This window comes from Alligator sinensis, unplaced genomic scaffold (genome assembly GCF_000455745.1).
Source record: "Alligator sinensis unplaced genomic scaffold, ASM45574v1 scaffold969_2, whole genome shotgun sequence".
In the NCBI taxonomy this organism is placed as follows: Eukaryota; Metazoa; Chordata; order Crocodylia; family Alligatoridae; genus Alligator; species Alligator sinensis.
In genome coordinates this window covers 669839-687753 of record NW_005842481.1, presented here as the reverse complement: position 1 = coordinate 687753, position 17915 = coordinate 669839, and the positions used below count along the sequence as shown (strand labels likewise).

General features: G+C 43.2%; 1 protein-coding gene across 1 annotated transcript in view; it reads left to right on the top strand.

The window, feature by feature from the left end:
* RBFA (ribosome binding factor A) overlaps window positions 1-13685 on the top strand; it is a 20120-nt gene extending 6435 nt beyond the window's left edge. The window contains 6 exon segments of the mRNA XM_006031107.3: window positions 784-960; window positions 2224-2333; window positions 3883-3967; window positions 6466-6533; window positions 10294-10633; window positions 10635-13685. Of these exon segments, the coding sequence (XP_006031169.1) occupies window positions 784-960; window positions 2224-2333; window positions 3883-3967; window positions 6466-6533; window positions 10294-10633; window positions 10635-10712 (858 nt within the window). The 3' untranslated portion in view covers window positions 10713-13685.
* The last annotated feature ends 4230 nt before the right edge of the window (window positions 13686-17915 follow it).

The following is a 17915-nucleotide window of genomic DNA, read 5'->3' as shown; positions in this document are numbered from 1 at the left end:
TGGAGATATTCAGCCCAAAAGTTGGTCCCCAGCATTGATTAACTCAGGCCAGGGCTTCTAGCCCTTGATCAGTGACGGTTAGAGATTTCCCGGTTGTTACGTTGTCTTCTATTGAATTCTTCCCTTGGTTGATCTGGAGTTTCCCAGGTGTTAATTGCTGTCTGCTATCATGTTACACATTCAATCACTGATTCACTCACTCTTTCAGGGGCCAGCCTGATACAGGGAAGGACAGTTTGATTCCTGCCCTTGTTAACATTGTTACAATGTATAACTTACTTGTGAAACTAAATACATTCAGTTGAAAGATGAAAGGTGAGGAGTATAAAATATAAGCTACAAATGCCATGGCACACAAATAGATAAAAATACCAAACTACAAGGGGAGATACAAAATGCACACATACAATTTTTAAAACACAATTCCTTATCTTAAAGTGAAAGAGAGAGGAAGGAAGAAAAGGTAGAAAAAGAGAAACATATCCAAAGGGGGGAGAGCAAATGCAGGCAAGAGGAAAAGGGGGCTTTCTGCTACACTTATGTGATGCTTGAATGCGCAGTAAAATAGTCTACTGCACATTAAAACACGTGTAGATGCACCCAATAATCTCTAACATTTTGTTTGCCTTTTTGATGGCTGCTGACCGCTAGGTTGATGTTTTTAACGAACTGTCCACAATGACTCCCAGATCTTTCCTGTGTGGTAACAGCTAATGTAGAGCCAGAAATGTTTTGTGATTTGCTTAAACTCTGTGTTTATAGCTATTATTTTTGTTTTTAAAGGTGTATAAGCCATCGGGCTTGGCCCCTGTACTAAAAGCTTCTCAGCAAAGAACTAGGAAAGAAGACAGTATACGCACAAGGGTACTGAATATAGTCTTGTACAAAGCTATCACAGACATGATGAGCACCTGTGAAGTCAGTCAGGAACTCTATGATCTCAAGCTGGAAATCTCCAAGGCAAGTACTCAAGCTACAATTTATGTAAAGCCACTATGATAATCAGTGTGACAACAGTACAGTAGTCAAAAAGAACTTGCTTATACTTGGGTCCTGCACTGTGGTCCATGGCTCTGTCTCTGATTGCTGTCAGAAAGCAAAGGTGAACCAACATCTGTTTTATGGGCAGCTCCTCTGTGGCAGCAGAGGTCTTTCAGTGCTTAAAGAGCTGGTGTTCCTCTGCTGATGGAATGAAGAGATTTTGCCACCCTAGGGGAACTGTGAGCATGCATGCCCTCACAGTTTTGCCAGATGATCTCAGATTCTGCTAAGAAAATTATGCACCATAGAGCAGGACTTATGCTGGCTGGATGTTCCCACACAAAAAGAACTGCACTTTGAATGGTACAGTTTGGTGGTTTTCAACCTGTGGTCTTCTGACCCTTGGGAGTCCACAGACTATGTTTAAGGGGTCCATGAAAGATTACTATGATTAGGGACCCGCCGAAATCATGATTTTGTGATTTCAGGCAGGCCCCGCAAAAATGCATGCGGCCTGCTTTTTTGACAGTCTCCCTGAAAAGAAGAAAAAAAACCTCACCAAAAATAATATGCTTGCCAGTCCTTGTGGCTGCTGCAGCCTGGCTACACAGTCCACTGGGGAGGGGAATGGGAGAGGGCAAGGAGCTGGTATGGCAAGATTGCTACCGCCCCCTCCCTTCACTGCTGATTGGTTACGAGGGCTGCCTGTTGGACTGACAGCCCTTGCAGCCAGTCAGTGTCGAGGGATGGGGCTGTATGACAGACAGCTCTTGCAGCTGATCAGCAGTGGCGGGGGCTACCAGGGCCTCATGGCCAGTCAGGGGTGTGGGGGGCCCACTGCACTATGCTCACGAAAATGACTGCCAGGCCCGCAGTCTGCCTGTGAAATTGGCCAGCATCTGTCTCGACTTTGGTACACCCCAAACTATGATCAATCAAAAGTGTGTGAATACCCTCGGTTAAAATTCAGAGGGGTCTGAATCTCCATTTGAAATTTTTTTAGGGGTCCGCAAATAAAAAAAAGATTAAAAATCACTAGTATAGTTTAATTCAGGTCATAACATACATGGGCATTGCTCCCTATCCCTACTCTAAGAAACAAAGCCTACTGGTAGCAGCCCAGGTTTGGCATGGGTCGACCCATATCTGCATGGGTCATAGTAGACATCTTAAAGTGTGAAAGTTTTGGGGTTTTTGTTGTTGTTAAGTAAAGTGTTGTGTAATAGTCTTTGCATTTTGCAGGTATCCCTGTTATCAGACTTTTCAGCATGTCGTGTGTACTGGAATCCTACTACAGTAGGTGACAGCAAGCATGTGGAAAGTATTCTACAGAAAAGTGCTCTACGTATAAGGTACTAGTGCATGCTATAAACCTGTGGTGCCCAACCTTTACACCATATGGGCTGGATCTGCTGAGGGGTTCAATCCATGGTGGGTCCCCAATCCAGCTGCAGAGGGGGAGAGAATGTTGTGCAACTTGACCCTGATCTGTTTGCCCAGGGAAGTGGGGGTGGGCCAATCACAATCCAAACATGGAGGGTAGGGGATAGGGTGGAGCAGCCCTGATCCAGACGTGCGGGGGAAGAGGAGCCAGGGAGCAGCCCTGATCCAGATATAAGGAGGGGTGGGGAGCATCCCAGCATTGCTCCAGGTACACAAGGGGGAGTGTGGAGTCGCCCCCATTCAGATGCACAGGGGTGGGATGGGGTGGGGTGCAGGGTAGTGCAGCCCCAATCTGGATGCACGGGAGGTGGGGGGGGTGGAGGGAGGGCAGGAAGCAGCCCAGCCCCAATTCGGATGTGTGGGGGAGGGGTGGTTCATTTCTGACCTGATCCAGACATGCAAGGTGCAGGTGGGAGGGTAGAATGAGGAGCAGCCCAGCCTGATCTGGCCCTGATCCCACTGCATGGCAATAGCCAGGGCAAGGCTGTATCGGACCATGCAGAGTTTTCAACACCCCCCTGCAAAATTTTCCCATGGGCTGGATGGCTTGGCTCTGCACCCCTGCTGCAAATTGCTGGTGCCCGAGTCATCCAGCTCGTGGGCCAAATGAGTACTGCGGGGCTGTATTGTGCCTGCAGCCTTACCCTGTGCATTAGTTCCAGTCATGGACCACCCCTATGTGCCAGCCTGATATGGCACATGGGGCAATATCATCTGGCCTATGGAGCTCCCAAGAGATGTTGCAGGGCAGCTGCAACACATGGAATAGCACTGGCTGTCATGGTGCTGTTGGTGCGGTCAGCTGCTGTGGCAGTGGCTATTTTTGTGGCACCTGGTGCTGCTGCCCCAGTCGTTCTGCCTCCCCTCAGTTTTGCTACTGGGGCTCCCTATGGGTCTGGAAATTTAGCAGCAAATAATGCTGCCACTGCTCCCCCACCACCAAATTTTCAGACTCATGTGGAACCTCACAGACCAGATGACACTGCTCCAAAGACCAGATTCAGTCCATAGACTGTAGGTTAAAAACCATGGCTGTAAACAGCTTATCTGCTTTATACACACCCTTGCCTATTAGAAGTTTTCCCTAAGAAATCCTTAAGGTATTCTAAACTCACCAAAGTGACTCTCATTTGAATATTGTATATTAAGATGTTGGTTATCTGCATTTCTGGTTATTTTGGCTCAAATAATTTCCTTTGATGAGCCATGGCCATATCCGACCAGATAAGAATTTCCCTGAAGGACAAGCTTTAAGCTGGTGTAACACTAGCATATCGAATGAACACATGTGGTATAGCCCTTGAAATCCTAAAATTTGTCATTTAAGTGAATGATAAGATTTGCAAACAACATCCTTGCCTGACAGTGCATTTCTGATGTGTTTTTATTTAACAAATACTACATTGGTTCTAATTATGCTGTACTTTAACACGTATCTGGACATTGTATTTTTCCCAGGTATCTTTTGTTAGCCCGTCAGGTTCTGGGAAATGTGCCTCCAATAGTATTTGTTAAAGACAAAGCAGCTGCAGCCATGAGAGAGGTAAGACAGAATCACTGATTTGGTGCATAAGTATCACATGTTACAATGGTTTTGGAATGGAAGGTTTGGCATGTACGGTGTTTAAGTGGACTCGAAGTTTAGTCAGTACACCTGGAAAGCAATTCTGTCGTATTGTTCTGGTTATAAGTTGACATGGTAATATAAGTCAGCTTCATGTTTTCACATTGTTTTAGGAAAGCAGCTTTTCCCCACCCACAAATATAAGTAGATAAGCAGATAAAGTCTTTGAGCTGTTATCACCCTTACAAAACCCTTCCAGAGAATCAGATAACTAAGGAAAGGACCTAAAGAGTTAAACGCACTAAAATACTAAAATCCTGCACTGAAAGAGTTCCAGTTTTACATTTTTATTCAGTACACAAGGTTATTACCAGCACAAAATGCAAGATTATCAGGGGCCTGTTTGTAGGTTGACCCTGCATATAAGTCAAGTGTAATTTGTATTGTTCTCTCCTGGGTTACACTTGTTCTTTTTAGGCAGTGGACAACAGTCTCCGGAGCTGTCTTTATTAATGAACCCGTTGACATTACCCACTTCTTTAACTTGTAATTTTTTTTCTCTAAGGATGTTTCTGACTGGTAAGTAGGTTAATCCAATAGAACTAGAATCAGATTGTGATAATGTCAATTTTCCTTTTATTGGGGCTGATATGACCTCTAAAGAAAACTAGTCCTGTAACCTAATGGTAAAGAGAAAGAAGACAGTAATAGGGTGACCAGCTGGCTGAATGCATTGCAGACAACAGAGTAGAGATTATAGCCAGTTGAGTTGTCTTGGGAACCAATTTTGAATACTGTAAAAAAGCCACTGAATCTCTGATGGAAAGAAGCATATATATTAGCTACTGAGGGCATTATCTAGGTAAAGGTAGAAGGGCTTGTCAGAATAGCGGAGTACTTCTAGAATCGTGTCCCCTTGGTATTTGTTGTTGTTTTTAAGGACAATCAAAGAGACAAGTGTTGGTAGTGATTGTGAAATTTCAAGGGCTAGGGACAGAAGTTATGCATAAACTAGCATAAGTGATTGGAAACCAGTTCAAATCTGTAACACAACAGAAGTTCAGCATGCATAAGTCACTTTCAAAATGGTTGAAACTGGTCTAAGATAAACCTGGATGGATGTAATAGCAGACTTAACTGATTTAAGTTAAGTGAGTTGATTGAAATTCTGTCCCAGATCTCCTCCAGATTCAAGTTAACTCACAGTCCTTCAGCATCCCAGGATGCTTTGGCCCTCCCCTGCAAACCTCCCTCCCATGAGCCTTGGCCCAAGCTGTCTGCTCCAGCCGAGCAGGGAGGCATGCTCTAGCGCACCCCTGGCTTCTGGCCTGGGCCACTGCAGGCATGTGACTGCATATCCAGAATCAAAAATGAATGTTTGTTCACTTGCTTATCGGTTCAATCTACACAATTTAGACTAACCTGTGAAGATTGAATTAATTCAGCCTCAGGCGTTTTGACTGTCTGTACTTAGCCTAGGAGTTAGAGAGAGTACTGGTCTGTGGACTCTTATGGGAACTAAGTATCCCAGGTATTGGGCTGGCATTTAAGAATAATACTAAAAACTAATTGAAGTCAGTTTTGTGACCCAATTTAGCGATTCTTAGATATAAAGCTGCTGGCAATGGGCTTAAACAGTTATTACTGCTGTCAGAAGCATGGGAACATCCAGTGTTTAACTAGCAGTGTTTGAAAAAGGAGGATGAGCTTCATTATTTGCTAGGAAATTAACTATTGAATTTTCTCAAGAGTACTTCTAGATCAAGAAAATGTTTTATGCCAGCACACTTCAACCAGAGTGAAAATCTTTCTACTATACCTGTGTCAACAGCAAAAAAAAAAAAAAAAAGTAGAACTAGAAACTAAAATGTAGGCATGTGGTAGCTAATCCTTTTAGGATTTTTAGTCCTTTATCCTGACCTGAAAGAAACAGTAATCTCTGCATTAATTATACCATTTGGCATAAAGATTCCAAGCAGGGAAGGCACTTGCAATATGTCCAAAGGCTGATAAATTAGAAATAGAAAAGATCTGTTAGATTGCCCACTTAACCCTGCTGCCAAGGAAGGACTCTGCTCCACATTGCATTTTAGGGTACTTACTGAGAGGCCTCGGTAAATTAAGTGGATGATTACTTGGAATAGAACATAGAATATTTTACAAGAGATCCTTTTCAGAAGCCTAGAGGGAGGTAAGTAGAACATTCGTACATGTAAAGCAGAGCTCTCCATCCAGGAAGAGCACACACCAGCTGCTGAAACTTCCTTAGCCTGACGAAGGGTTTTTGAACCCAAAAGCTTGCTTAATAACTATTCTCCAACTATTTGGGTTGGTCTAATAAAAGATATCAAATTCACCTAAGGAACCTTGTCTGAACTCTCTATTAGGTCTTCTACTGGTTTGTTTCTTTTCTGAATGTGAACAGAAGAGCTTTAATACTGGGACTTTAATTAGGGTTTTATTAACCCATTTTACAGATTGATGAGTTACTGGCAGTTGCTGATTTTGGACCTGAAAAAGAAAATTTGTCTCAAAATGATTTCAGGTGAGGTTTTTTTGTGATTATTTTTTTTAATCAAAATTGTGGAACAAGAGTCAGTTGTCTTCAGCTATCTATATCTAGTTTGAAATGGAAAGAATACTGTTAAAGATACCAGAAATAATTGTGTTGTGTCTGTCTGAAATTTGTATGCATTTATAATCCTATCATGGTATCTGAACTGTAACACTTAAAAATTTAGTACAGTAGAGTTATATAAAAAGGCATAATTAGTGCAGTTTAAAGATTTTCTTATTGGGCAGATAGTCTTTAAAAAGACTCAGCTTGTATTGTATTTAAAGCTAGACAAATTAAATAGACGATTAGAACTAAACACCAGCTATATTATGGGATAGTATTTTATTTCATTTTATTTTATTTTACATGGGATTTGGCACAAAAAACTTCCACTTTCAAGTGATACCAAAATATGGTTAATATTTTTAAGCCTTCCCTCACTCATGCTGCACCTTGGATAAGGATGAACAAAATATTAAAAATCTAATTTATTTCCCATTCTTCATACATTACATTTACTCTTGTATTTTACTCAGTGTGGACATTTATTTTGCTTGTTGATTCTTCTGTACATGCACAAAGGTACAGTTTGTAGGTTGCAAGTTGAGAGGGAAAATTGTATTTAACAGGTCTTGAAGAATCTCATGCAGTTCATTCTTCCTGGATTAATTGCTCCTAATTTGAAACGCTGAATCGCAGAAGTCAGCTCTGCTCTGTTGGTGATCTCAGCATTTATCTGCTTCAGCATTTCTGGAGTCCCAGTCTATGGGTGGTCTTCAGCAAGCAGCATCTATGAACAGTAAGATAGGGACAGAAAAAAATGCTTTTGACTCAGAGTAGAGGATACTTTTGTTTTGGTAGTCTGTTGGCTTTGAATTTCATGGATAGCTCTATAGAAGCACATCGGATATTAGTCATGGCATAGGGACTTCTGTACTTAGTAAATTAATATGTTAAAGAACCTGGCACTCCTGAGCCCACTGGTCTATCCTAGGAATTTATACCATGCTAACTTCCATGATATGAGACCCTAAAAAGTTCAAAAATATGCAAGGCAAGTGTAACAGATCTTCATGGTAGACTCTGGAAACGTACACAAGTATTGCTGAGACTTATCCATAGGGAAATTACCAGTATAGCAGAAGAACTCCATAGTGCCATTTTTATTCCAGAATAAATGTCCATATAGGGAGTTATTCTGATTAACTAGTACCATTCTGGTAATTTTTTCCTATATATAAACAAGCTTCATGGGCATGTCCAGATGAGTGCAGTTGTGCGGTACATGGCACTGCAAACACATTTGTAGCGCCACATACCGCACAGTCTGGTGTTCTCCGCGCTGCAAGGGCTCACTGCCCAAGTGTGAGTTGTACTGTTTTTTTCCCCACGGGATATCCAGGGATAAAAAAAAAAAAAACGCAGAAAAAACCCAACCTGGCACAGTACACACTCGGGCAGCATGCACTGCTGAAAAGTGGAGCTGGGCCACCTGAAGCCATGCTCTGCTGCCAGCCAGGCTCTGCGCAGCAGAATCGCCATGACTGTGGCTTCAGGAGGCCCCCAGGACCCCAGGTAAGGTTGTTGGGGCCAGGCACTGTCTCTCCTACCCCACCCAAGGCAACTTACTCTGTGCCAAAGTGCGCATGGCACAGGCAATCCCCAGGGACAAGTAGTTGTGGCTCAAGGTGCGCCACTGCTAGTTGTCCCTGGGGAACCAAACACCTGCGCACATGTGGACAGACATGTGAGTTTTAGAATGATGCTGTGACGGTGATCAAGTCAGGAATCATTCTTATTTTGTGAGGAATTTTGATTAGAATGGTGGTGAGATGCAGGATGGATACACTTGAACCCAACTAAACACCTGACTGCTTGCTGCAGTGTCCTGGTAAAGCAACCTGATGAATTGTTGTGCCTTAAAAGATTCATGGTCCAGTTCACTAGGTGCAAATTAGATGCATCTTTTGGGGGAATGCCATGGTCATGATAAAGGTTTTTCCTACAGAATACACACCAGTTTTCGGTTTGGGCCCGTGTACTTCAAGCTTTCTGAGTCTGTAGCTCCAATACAGTCTCTTTCCTTGGTCTGTCTGTGATGGTTGCTCTGGGAACAGGCTGTCTCTTTCCTCTTTACAGAAGCACGGTCTCGAAACTGCTGTAGCAGTCCCCAAGTCCATTACTAATGCCATCAGACATTGTTGTTATATAAAAACATCTTTTTCCAGAGATCCACTTTATGAGTACTCTAGTTTATAGTTCACCTTCTCAGGAAGAGGTAGCAGTGGAAGTTAGTGAACCAGGCTTTGGAGGAAGGGTTCCAAAATGAATCACTTTGCAGAGCAGAATACCCAGATCTAAATAATCAAACACCTATGAGCATTTCCATTCCTTGGTTTTCTCTCTCCTCTTGAATATTTGTTGATCCTAGTTCAGAATCACTTAAGGTAAGGCTGTTAAACATGTGACCCATGGGCTGGATCAGACCCATGGAACTGCTCCACCTGGCCTGCCAGGCTACTGGTGGGCTGTAGGTGTTGGGGGCATGGCTGGGTAGAGTGGTCTGCTGCAAAATTTGTGGCCTCTGATCCCTGGTAAACATGGCTTTCAGTGGCAGAAGGGTGAGCAAACCCTGCGCTGACACAATCCTGCTTGGTGGGCAGCCATTTGTCCTATCACTGCCAGCCCTACTTCAGGCCTCTCCTCCTCCCGCTTCCTCCCACTGCTCAGGTATTGATAGTTTTAACAGTAGACCTATTTATGGATGGACATAGATTCATAGATTGTAGAGTCAGAAGGGACCACAAAGGATCATTGTATCCGACCCCCCTGCCCCTGCAGGAAATAGGACCGAAGTCAGATGACCCCAGCCAGGTGACTATCAAGCCTCCTCTTGAAGACCTCCAAGTTACGTGACAGCACCACCTCTCCCGGAAGCCCATTCCAGATTCTGGCCACCCTTACTGTAAAAAATGTCTACCTAATGTCTAACCTAAATCTACTCTCCGCTAGTTTGGACCCATTATTCCTAGTTACTTCCTGGGGTGCTCTGGTAAACAGCTCATCACCAATTCCCTGTTGTCCTCCCTTGATAAACTTATAGGAGGCTACAAGGTCTCCCCTCAGCCGTCTCTTGTGAAGGCTGAAGAAATCCAGATCTCTCAACCTCCCCTCGTAGGGTCTTTCATGGAGGCCACTAATCATGCGAGTGGCCCTCCTCTGGACCCTCTCCAGATTCTCCTTGTTCCTCTTGAAGTGTGGCGCCCAAAACTGGACACAGTACTCCAACTGTGGCCTGATCAATGCCGCATTGGGGGGGAGCATCACCTCCCTCGATCTGTTGTCATGCACCTGCTAATACACGACAATGTGTGATTGGCCTTGTTGATGGCCTCGTTACACTGCTGGCTCATGTTCATCTTGGAGTGAACTATGACTCCAAGATCTCTCTCAGCCTCTGAGCTGCTGAGGGGGTCATCCCCCAACCTATAGGTGTGCTGGGGATTCCTCCGTCCTGGGTGGAGTACCTTGCATTTTTCTTTGTTGAATTGCATCCTATTTGATGCCATTCCCTCATCTCCTTAACACAGGGAACAGGCGTGAGAACACAGTAAAGCAAGATAATAAGCATATATAGGTAGTTCATAAAATCCAACTGAAACTTAACCAATTACACGTAAACAGATTCCTTAGCTTCTTCCAGGGGAATACTTGAACATGCATTTAAATTCTCTTTTCCTTTCCGCAGTGAATCAGAGACTTCAGTGACTACATCGTCCTCTGATACGTCAGCTTCATCTCTCCAGTCAAATCTTTTTGGTGTTGATCATGAAGTCCTGAATAAACAAATAATGGAATACAAAAAAATGAAAAAAGTGAAACATGTAGAAGGCATTGGATGGGCAGAACAGCAGCAGAAGCAGTTGGCTGTAGTGCAAAAACAGATGAGAATGAAAAAGAAGAAAACAAAGGGTTCTTTTCAGAATGATCTTACACCTCAGGAATACTTATTGAACAAGTACAAGACAGACTATTTGGATGATGAAACTGTATCCTTCTCAGAGAATGAATCGGAAGATGAATTATGGGATGGAGGTAAATGAATTTAAGGCAGATGATGACATAAACCAAAACCCATCCACTACAAAACCAACAAAACTGAAGTGAAATTATAAGCCGTACATTTCTCAATAAAAATAGCAGATAAAAAAGTCGGCTAGAATATATGCTGAAGCATTAGCTATGTAACTCCACTTGATTTTCCTCTTCCACCCTCAAAAGGTATGGTATGATAGGGAAGAACTAATGAATACAAAGTGTCACAGTAAAAGAGGTTTTAAAATGCCGTTTTTAATAAATATGACATAAGTTGAACTTTTTTGAACTAACTAAGAACGTTATGGTTGTGCTGAGGGTTGCAAGTAAAGCTCCTTATCCTGCTATCGGAGAATAGACAAAGCAACTTTATTGTGAGCTAAAACATATTGGTTGCCTCCTAGGAAGTTAATTTCCTTTGCCTTAATATGAGTGCAATGATCTGTCAAAGAGAAGGATTTCAAAGGACATGATTATGTTACTTTAGAACCCTAGCAAGCTATTAATCTGCAAATTTGGAATCTGCTTCTTGAAGATTTAAGTACATCTTGGTGTTGTGCTCTTACATTACTAAGACTTCTTTAAACTGTACACATATATATTCACCTTTTGAACTATTTCATTTGAACTGTAAACATTAACAAATTCATGAAGTAAGACATGGTTTCCATGAAGCTTGGAAGGATGTAGGCTTTTTAAGCTTGTCTTTGGAGGAGAGTATAAGTAAGCGAGGCACAGAATGAATGGATGCAGTCTTTTTTTATCTTTCCTCCTGTTCTACATTTAGTACATATGTAGCTCTTGTTTTTTATTATGAGCAGAGTTGGACACTAAACAGATTGCAGTTTGCAGAATTCCTGAAAGCAGCTGATATTTTAATCTTCAATTAGCGAGTAGTTTCTCTAGTAACCCTTCCTCCCTATGGCCTTAGGAAAAACAAAACAAAAAAGAAAGAGGGTGCGGGGGGAAGTGTGCCTTTATGCAATGGCTAACATGGGTTCCTTGGTCCAGATAAACTTGAAGTCTTCCAAGGATTTACCTTAACCACCTAATATATTAAAACCTAGAGCTTTTCTTGACTATTAAGCTTTTAAGACACAAGACACTTGTTTCTAGTGCAGCCATGGCCTCTATGTCTAATTCTTCTCCAAACACATTAAAATCATTTAAGATCTGTGATGGCTTAACTGTCATTCAGCCTCTTCATTAGGGGAAAAATTGTGTTTTAACTTTACTATTCCAACTGTCTTCGTATTTGTATGCTGCCCTCCCCCAAACAGGACTTTGAGGAAAAATCCTAGCAAACACTAGGTTCAGTCACTACGAGCCTTGCAGAGGCCAAAAGACTAGAGTCTATCCAGTGGTTTTGTATTGTTCTCCCTCTCTATCCATTTTGCACCACAAGAGGAAACAAGTCCTGAATGATAAATAAGGGTTTGCTTATTTATTGTCAGTTTACTGACAGCAAATGATTCTCCTCAATTAACTTGATACCCAGTTGGATACATTTGCAGAACCAGCCATCTCCTTTCCCTCTCTAAGATAGATTGTATAAGTTTACTTATTTTACCTTTTCTTCCTACAACACAGTTTTGATGCATTAGCAATCAGATATGAACAAGTAAGGAAGGTCCAGTTACATATTAGACATAACTTGGGATGTGTCTACTATCTGTTCATATATTCTGTGGTAGGTAAGTTTAAACTCTTTCCTAACCGTAGCCACCAGTAAATTACTCTTCTTGCGTTCTTTTATGTGGGTTAAGTTGATCTTGACTTGCCTTTTTCATTTTTTAAGCAACTAAAGAGAAACATCTAAATAGGACAAAGCCTCGTGTTCATATGAGACTTTGAAAGAGTAGGCTAAAGAATATGTAGGTAAATTGAATGTATTTGAATTTGCAGGACCTAATAAAATTCATCCTGCTGTGCTTAAAGAACAATTTGAAGCAATCTCTGAAATGTTAGCTATTATAATTTTCTTAACACAAGGAACATCAGAACTCAGGGAGGATAGGTATGGTCCCAAGAGGATGGGAAATAGACAAACATAATACTTATCTTTAAAAATAGAACCTTTCTAAGTACAAACCATTCAGCCTAGCTTTAATCCTCAGATAGATTTTTTTTTTATTTGTGAATGTTAAAAATCATAGTTATTTGCCTGACTTTGTAGAATTGGAAGAGAATATAGGACCCCATGCATGGTAGATGGGTACACACATAGATTTCATTCACATACACAAGCTTCTAGACCAGGGATTCCCAACATTTATGTGCCCAAGGGCACATTTAAATTTTGAAAGAAAAAGCATTGGGTGCCATTATGAATATTAAAGTATTTAGATCAATAGATATTAAAGTATTTAGATCAATCCGATCAATCCTACACGGACACCTGAATAAACCTCAGGGGGCACGATGGTGCCCGTGGGCACCACTTTGGGAACCGCTGTTCTAGACCATGCAGTTAGTCATGTGGCCTGTGTTTGCCTGGGGCATAGGGGGTTAAGAAATTTCATTATAGGAAAACGTGCAAGACCCTTCATATGGTAACCTCACCAGTACAGATCTGCCAGGTGGCAAGATGTTGTTAGAGAATGGTTTTAGCATGTGGTGCAATTGTTGCGGTGGGGAAGTCAAAGGCATAAAAAGGCTTTGTTGGTTAATGGTATGGGTGAGAGGGGTTCCGTCTGCGCTCAGCCTTGCTTTTGGCCAGTGGTCTTGGGTGGCTGTCTTTGTATTGGCAGCGGCCAATGCAAGTTGGCCCATGATGAAAATCAAAGATTTTCCTTTTTAAAGGAGAAAAAAGCAGGAAACCATGGGTTTCCCTTTGCAGGCTGGCAGAGTTCCAGTCTGCAAGGGGTTGCTTGGGGCTGGGGGGAGTGGGATGCAGGGGGCCCCATATACACGTGCAGTTCCATGCGGCCAAGTTCGTTGATGACACCAAACTTTGGGGCAAAGCATCCACACCTGAAGACAGGAGGGCGATCCAGGCTGACCTGGACAGGCTCAGCAAATGGGCAGATGAGAACCTGATGGTGTTTAACACTGAAAAATGCAAGGTTCTCCACCTTGGGAGGAAAAACCTGCAGTAAAGCAACCAAAATGCGGTCTTGCATCCATAGACGCTTCTCAAGCAAATCCCGGGACGTCATTCTCCCCTTATACTCGGCCTTGGTGAGGCTGCAGCTGGAGTACTGCGTCCAGTTTTGGGCCCGACATTTCAAAAAGGATGTGGAGAAGCTTGAGAGAGTCCAGAGAAGAGCCAGACGCATGATCAGAGGTCAGGAAAACAGAACTTACGACATCAGGCTGAGAGCTATGGGGCTCTTTAGCCTGGAAAAGCACAGGCTCAGGGGTGATCTGATGGCCACCTATAAGTTTTTCAGGGGTGACCACCGGTATCTGGGGGAACGTTTGTTCACCAGAGCGCCCCAAGGGAGGACGAGGTCGAACGGTTATAAACTACTGCAAGACCGTTTCAGGCTGGATATAAGGAAGAATTTCTTTACTGTCCGAGCCCCCAAGGTCTGGAATAGCCTGCCATCAGAGGTGGTTCAAGCACCTACATTGAACACCTTCAAGAGAAAATTGGATGTTTATCTTGCTAGGATCCTATGACCCCAGCTGACTTCCTGCCCCTGGGGCAGGGGGCTGGACTCGATGATCTTCCGAGGTCCCTTTCAGCCCTAATGTCTATGACATCTATGAAATGCATGTGGCAACCAGGCAGTATGATGGAGAGCAGCTCCCTCTAGCTAAGTCTGTGGGGACAGGGGGGCCAAGGCAATGCAGCAGGAGGGCATGTGCTCCCCAAGACTTCTGTACCCACAGTGGGGCACAGGGCTGCAGCTGAGCCGGGCCAGCTCTGGAGGAGCTGCGTTTGTGGCCCAGTGGGTAGGACCCAGCATGGGAGGGAATGCAGAAATCTGGGGGGGGGGCGGCATATGCCCTCTCAGCACGTCACCTTGTCCCCTTCCCCCCGGTCGCTTGTGACCATAACTCCCTTCCCCACATGGTTACTCCCTTCCTTACACAGTGGGGGTCTGGGGGTGGGGGACTGTGGGTTGGGAATGAGGGGCAACAGCATATCAGGGCTGCTCGGTGCCACAAAGTAGCCTGGGAGGACCGGGGAAAAACACAACAAAATCCTTGTCCTGGTGAGCGAAGGGGACGGGGGAGCTCTGATTTTCCGTGATAAAAAAAAACCCAACAAAAATCAAATGCCAAAATATATAGGTGTTTAGAAGTTATTTTATAATAATGTTTGAGGCGCTGGTAGGCTTCAAATAAGCTTTAAAACTGTAAATATATCAATAAAACATTGTGTTCAAGTGATACTGTACAGGTTTCCCTTGATTTGGGTGGGTTCTGTATAGGTGAATTCTCTCTTATGTGATGACCCTTTTTATACCAAAAATTTGTTATATGTGAGGTAAATTCACCCTTATGCAGTCGGTGTGGTGGAAGCCCACAGTCAGCTGCTTTGTGCAGTGCATTGTGGGAGTGACACGCACCAAAATATAGTCTGCTGTGTGGATCCGTGCTCCTCACTCATTCGTTGTCTGTGACGTGTTTCTGTAGTTGCCATCCCCATTACAATAGTACCCTGTGCTTGTGTGTACCATTTGCAATTGGTGAGTACCGAAATTGTGTTGTAAAAGTGGTAGGAATGAGTCTGGGGGTCAGTACAGTCGAGATCTTGGAACATATCCCTATTTGTTACATTGTAAACTGGGTTCCCTTTATGCAAATTTGAGTTATGCGCCATTTTCCAGGAATGCATGTACAATGTAAAGCAAGGGAAACCTGTATATAGAGTGGTATTTCATTTTAATTATGGAAAAACATGAATTTGGGGGTTTTTAATGAGTGAATTTGGGGGGGGGGAGTTTATCAGAGAATTTTGGATTTTTAAACAGAGAAAACCAGGATCTCTGCTTCTAACTAGTCTCACATGATATTCTCCCAAGCAGAACTAAGGAAATATGATTTAGATTAAAATGGTTATAAAATAGCTGCACAAGTAATTAACTTTCAATCGTTTATTATCAACTTGGGAGTGGATCTGAGTGGGCATCTGTCCTGAGCCCATTTCTGTTCATTGTGTTCATTCATTGGATTGCGGAACGGAGAATAGAGTTATAACATTTGGAGATGAAACAAACTGGCAGAGGCTGCTAGTACTTCAGAGGGTAAGATCAGAGTTCAGCATGAGCTTGGTTTTAGACTGTTCCTCCAGCTTAAACCAAAATGGAATTCAACAAAGACAACTTGTAGGCAAATGAGGTGAAAACTAATGTGGGCATGCTTACGCCCTAGGCCCAACTCCCTGAGTCTCGATGTACTTCTAAATTCACTCTCAAGTGGCTAGGTGACCGACTGTACAAGAACAAACCATGCTGCGCTATTTGCGTAGTGAATTACGCTTACTGGAATAGTCAGCTAGATTTCCGATCATACAACCTTAATTTTATTTGAAATACAAGTGGTTTAATGTAAGCAGTTGCAGAGCCATTGCTGTTAATACAGGTTACAGTAATGTATGTTACCATTTTTAATTTTGAATGTAGCTGATGTGAGGGTGTTTGCTAGAAGTTTTTCCCACCTAACATGACACATGAGCCTTGTGAGGGAAGAGAGATTATCAGAGGAGGGCTGGAGAGAAAAAGGGAAGGTCCAACTGACTGGCACAGAATAGCAAAGCCCACCAGACACCATTGTGAAGCAAAACTTCTATGTAACAGCTACCCATGACAGGCCTTTCATAACTATTTCAGTTTGTGTGTGTGTGTGTGTGTGTGTGTGTGCGTGCATTAAATCAGTAAAGTTGGGTCCACAAATGGCTTAGGGAACTCTTGTAGTTTCCCTCAAAGTACCACACAGAGAATCCTTGAATTTAAGGATTACGGTAGACCACAACCTGAATGAATCAATATAAAACTGGTAAAAATGCCAATTCTCATTCTGAGATGTTTAGTAATAGTGTATGAGATGTAAAAGATGGGAGGTAATTTTTCCACTTAATGATGGTACATCATCAGCTGGATTACCTTGTCCAATTTGGAGCACCACACTTCAAGAAAAATGTAAACTGCAAAGAATATGAAGACGAGTAGAAGGGTTAGAAAACTTAACTTATTATGGAGAGCGGAAGGAATTGGGTTTTAGTCTAGAAAAGATGATTAAGAGGAAGGAAATAAGTTTCCCATCTGTAAGAAATATTATATGAGAAGGGCAGTGATAAATTGTTCTCCATATTCATTGGGGTTAGCACTATAAAAATAACTTTAATTTGCAGTCAAGATTATTTAAATTGTTAGGAAAAACTTTTAAGCTTTAAGGCAGAGGGGGTAGGCAACCCCCTGGCACAGGTGCCAGAGCATGGCGTACAAAGGCATATTACTTGCCATGCTCGTCTCGGGGTGGATGGTGGGAAAGGGGCCAGGGCTATGTTGCCACAATGAGGATTGGGCTCCTCATGGCTCCTTCACTGCCCCTGCCCCAGGCATGCCAGCATCTTACAAGTTGAGGTTGGGGTGTTTTTGGTGCTCTGCCCAGAAACACTGCCGATCCCTGCTATAAGGCTAGTTAAGTACTGAAGCAGACCATCTATGAAGGCTGCTGAATCTCTGCTGAAGGATTTTAAGAACAGGTTAGACTACCAGCTGCCAGGAGTGGTCTCTAGATTTATTCACCTTGCCTTTGGGTAGGAGGAAGAGCTAGATGATCTCTTCAAGTCCCCTACACTACTATAATTAGTTTCATAGTAGCTAGGGTCAGGAGGGACCTGAACAGATCATCTAGCCTGACCCCTTGCCACAGGCAGGAATGAATGCTGGGTTCACAAGACCCCAGACAGGTGATCATCCAATCTCCTCTTGAATTTGCCCAAGGTAGGGGCGAGGACCACTTCCCTGGGAAGTTGGTTCCAGATTTTAGCCACCCTAACTGTAAAATATTGCCTTCTGATCTCTAACCTAAACCTATTCTCCATCAGCTCATGACCATTGTTCCTTGTCACCCCAGGTGGTGCTGGGGAGAAAAGGGCTCTGCCTATTTGCTGTTGATCCCCCCTGATGAGCTTGTAGGCAGCCACCAGGTCCCCCCCTCAGCCTCCTCTTGTTGAGGCTGAACAGGTTCGGATCCTTCAGTCTCTCCTCATAGGTCCTGTCCTGCTGCCCGCTCGCCAAGTGGGTGGCCCTCCTCTGAACCCTCTCCAGGCTGGCCACATCCCTTTTGAAGTGCAGCGCCCAGTACTGGACACAGTAC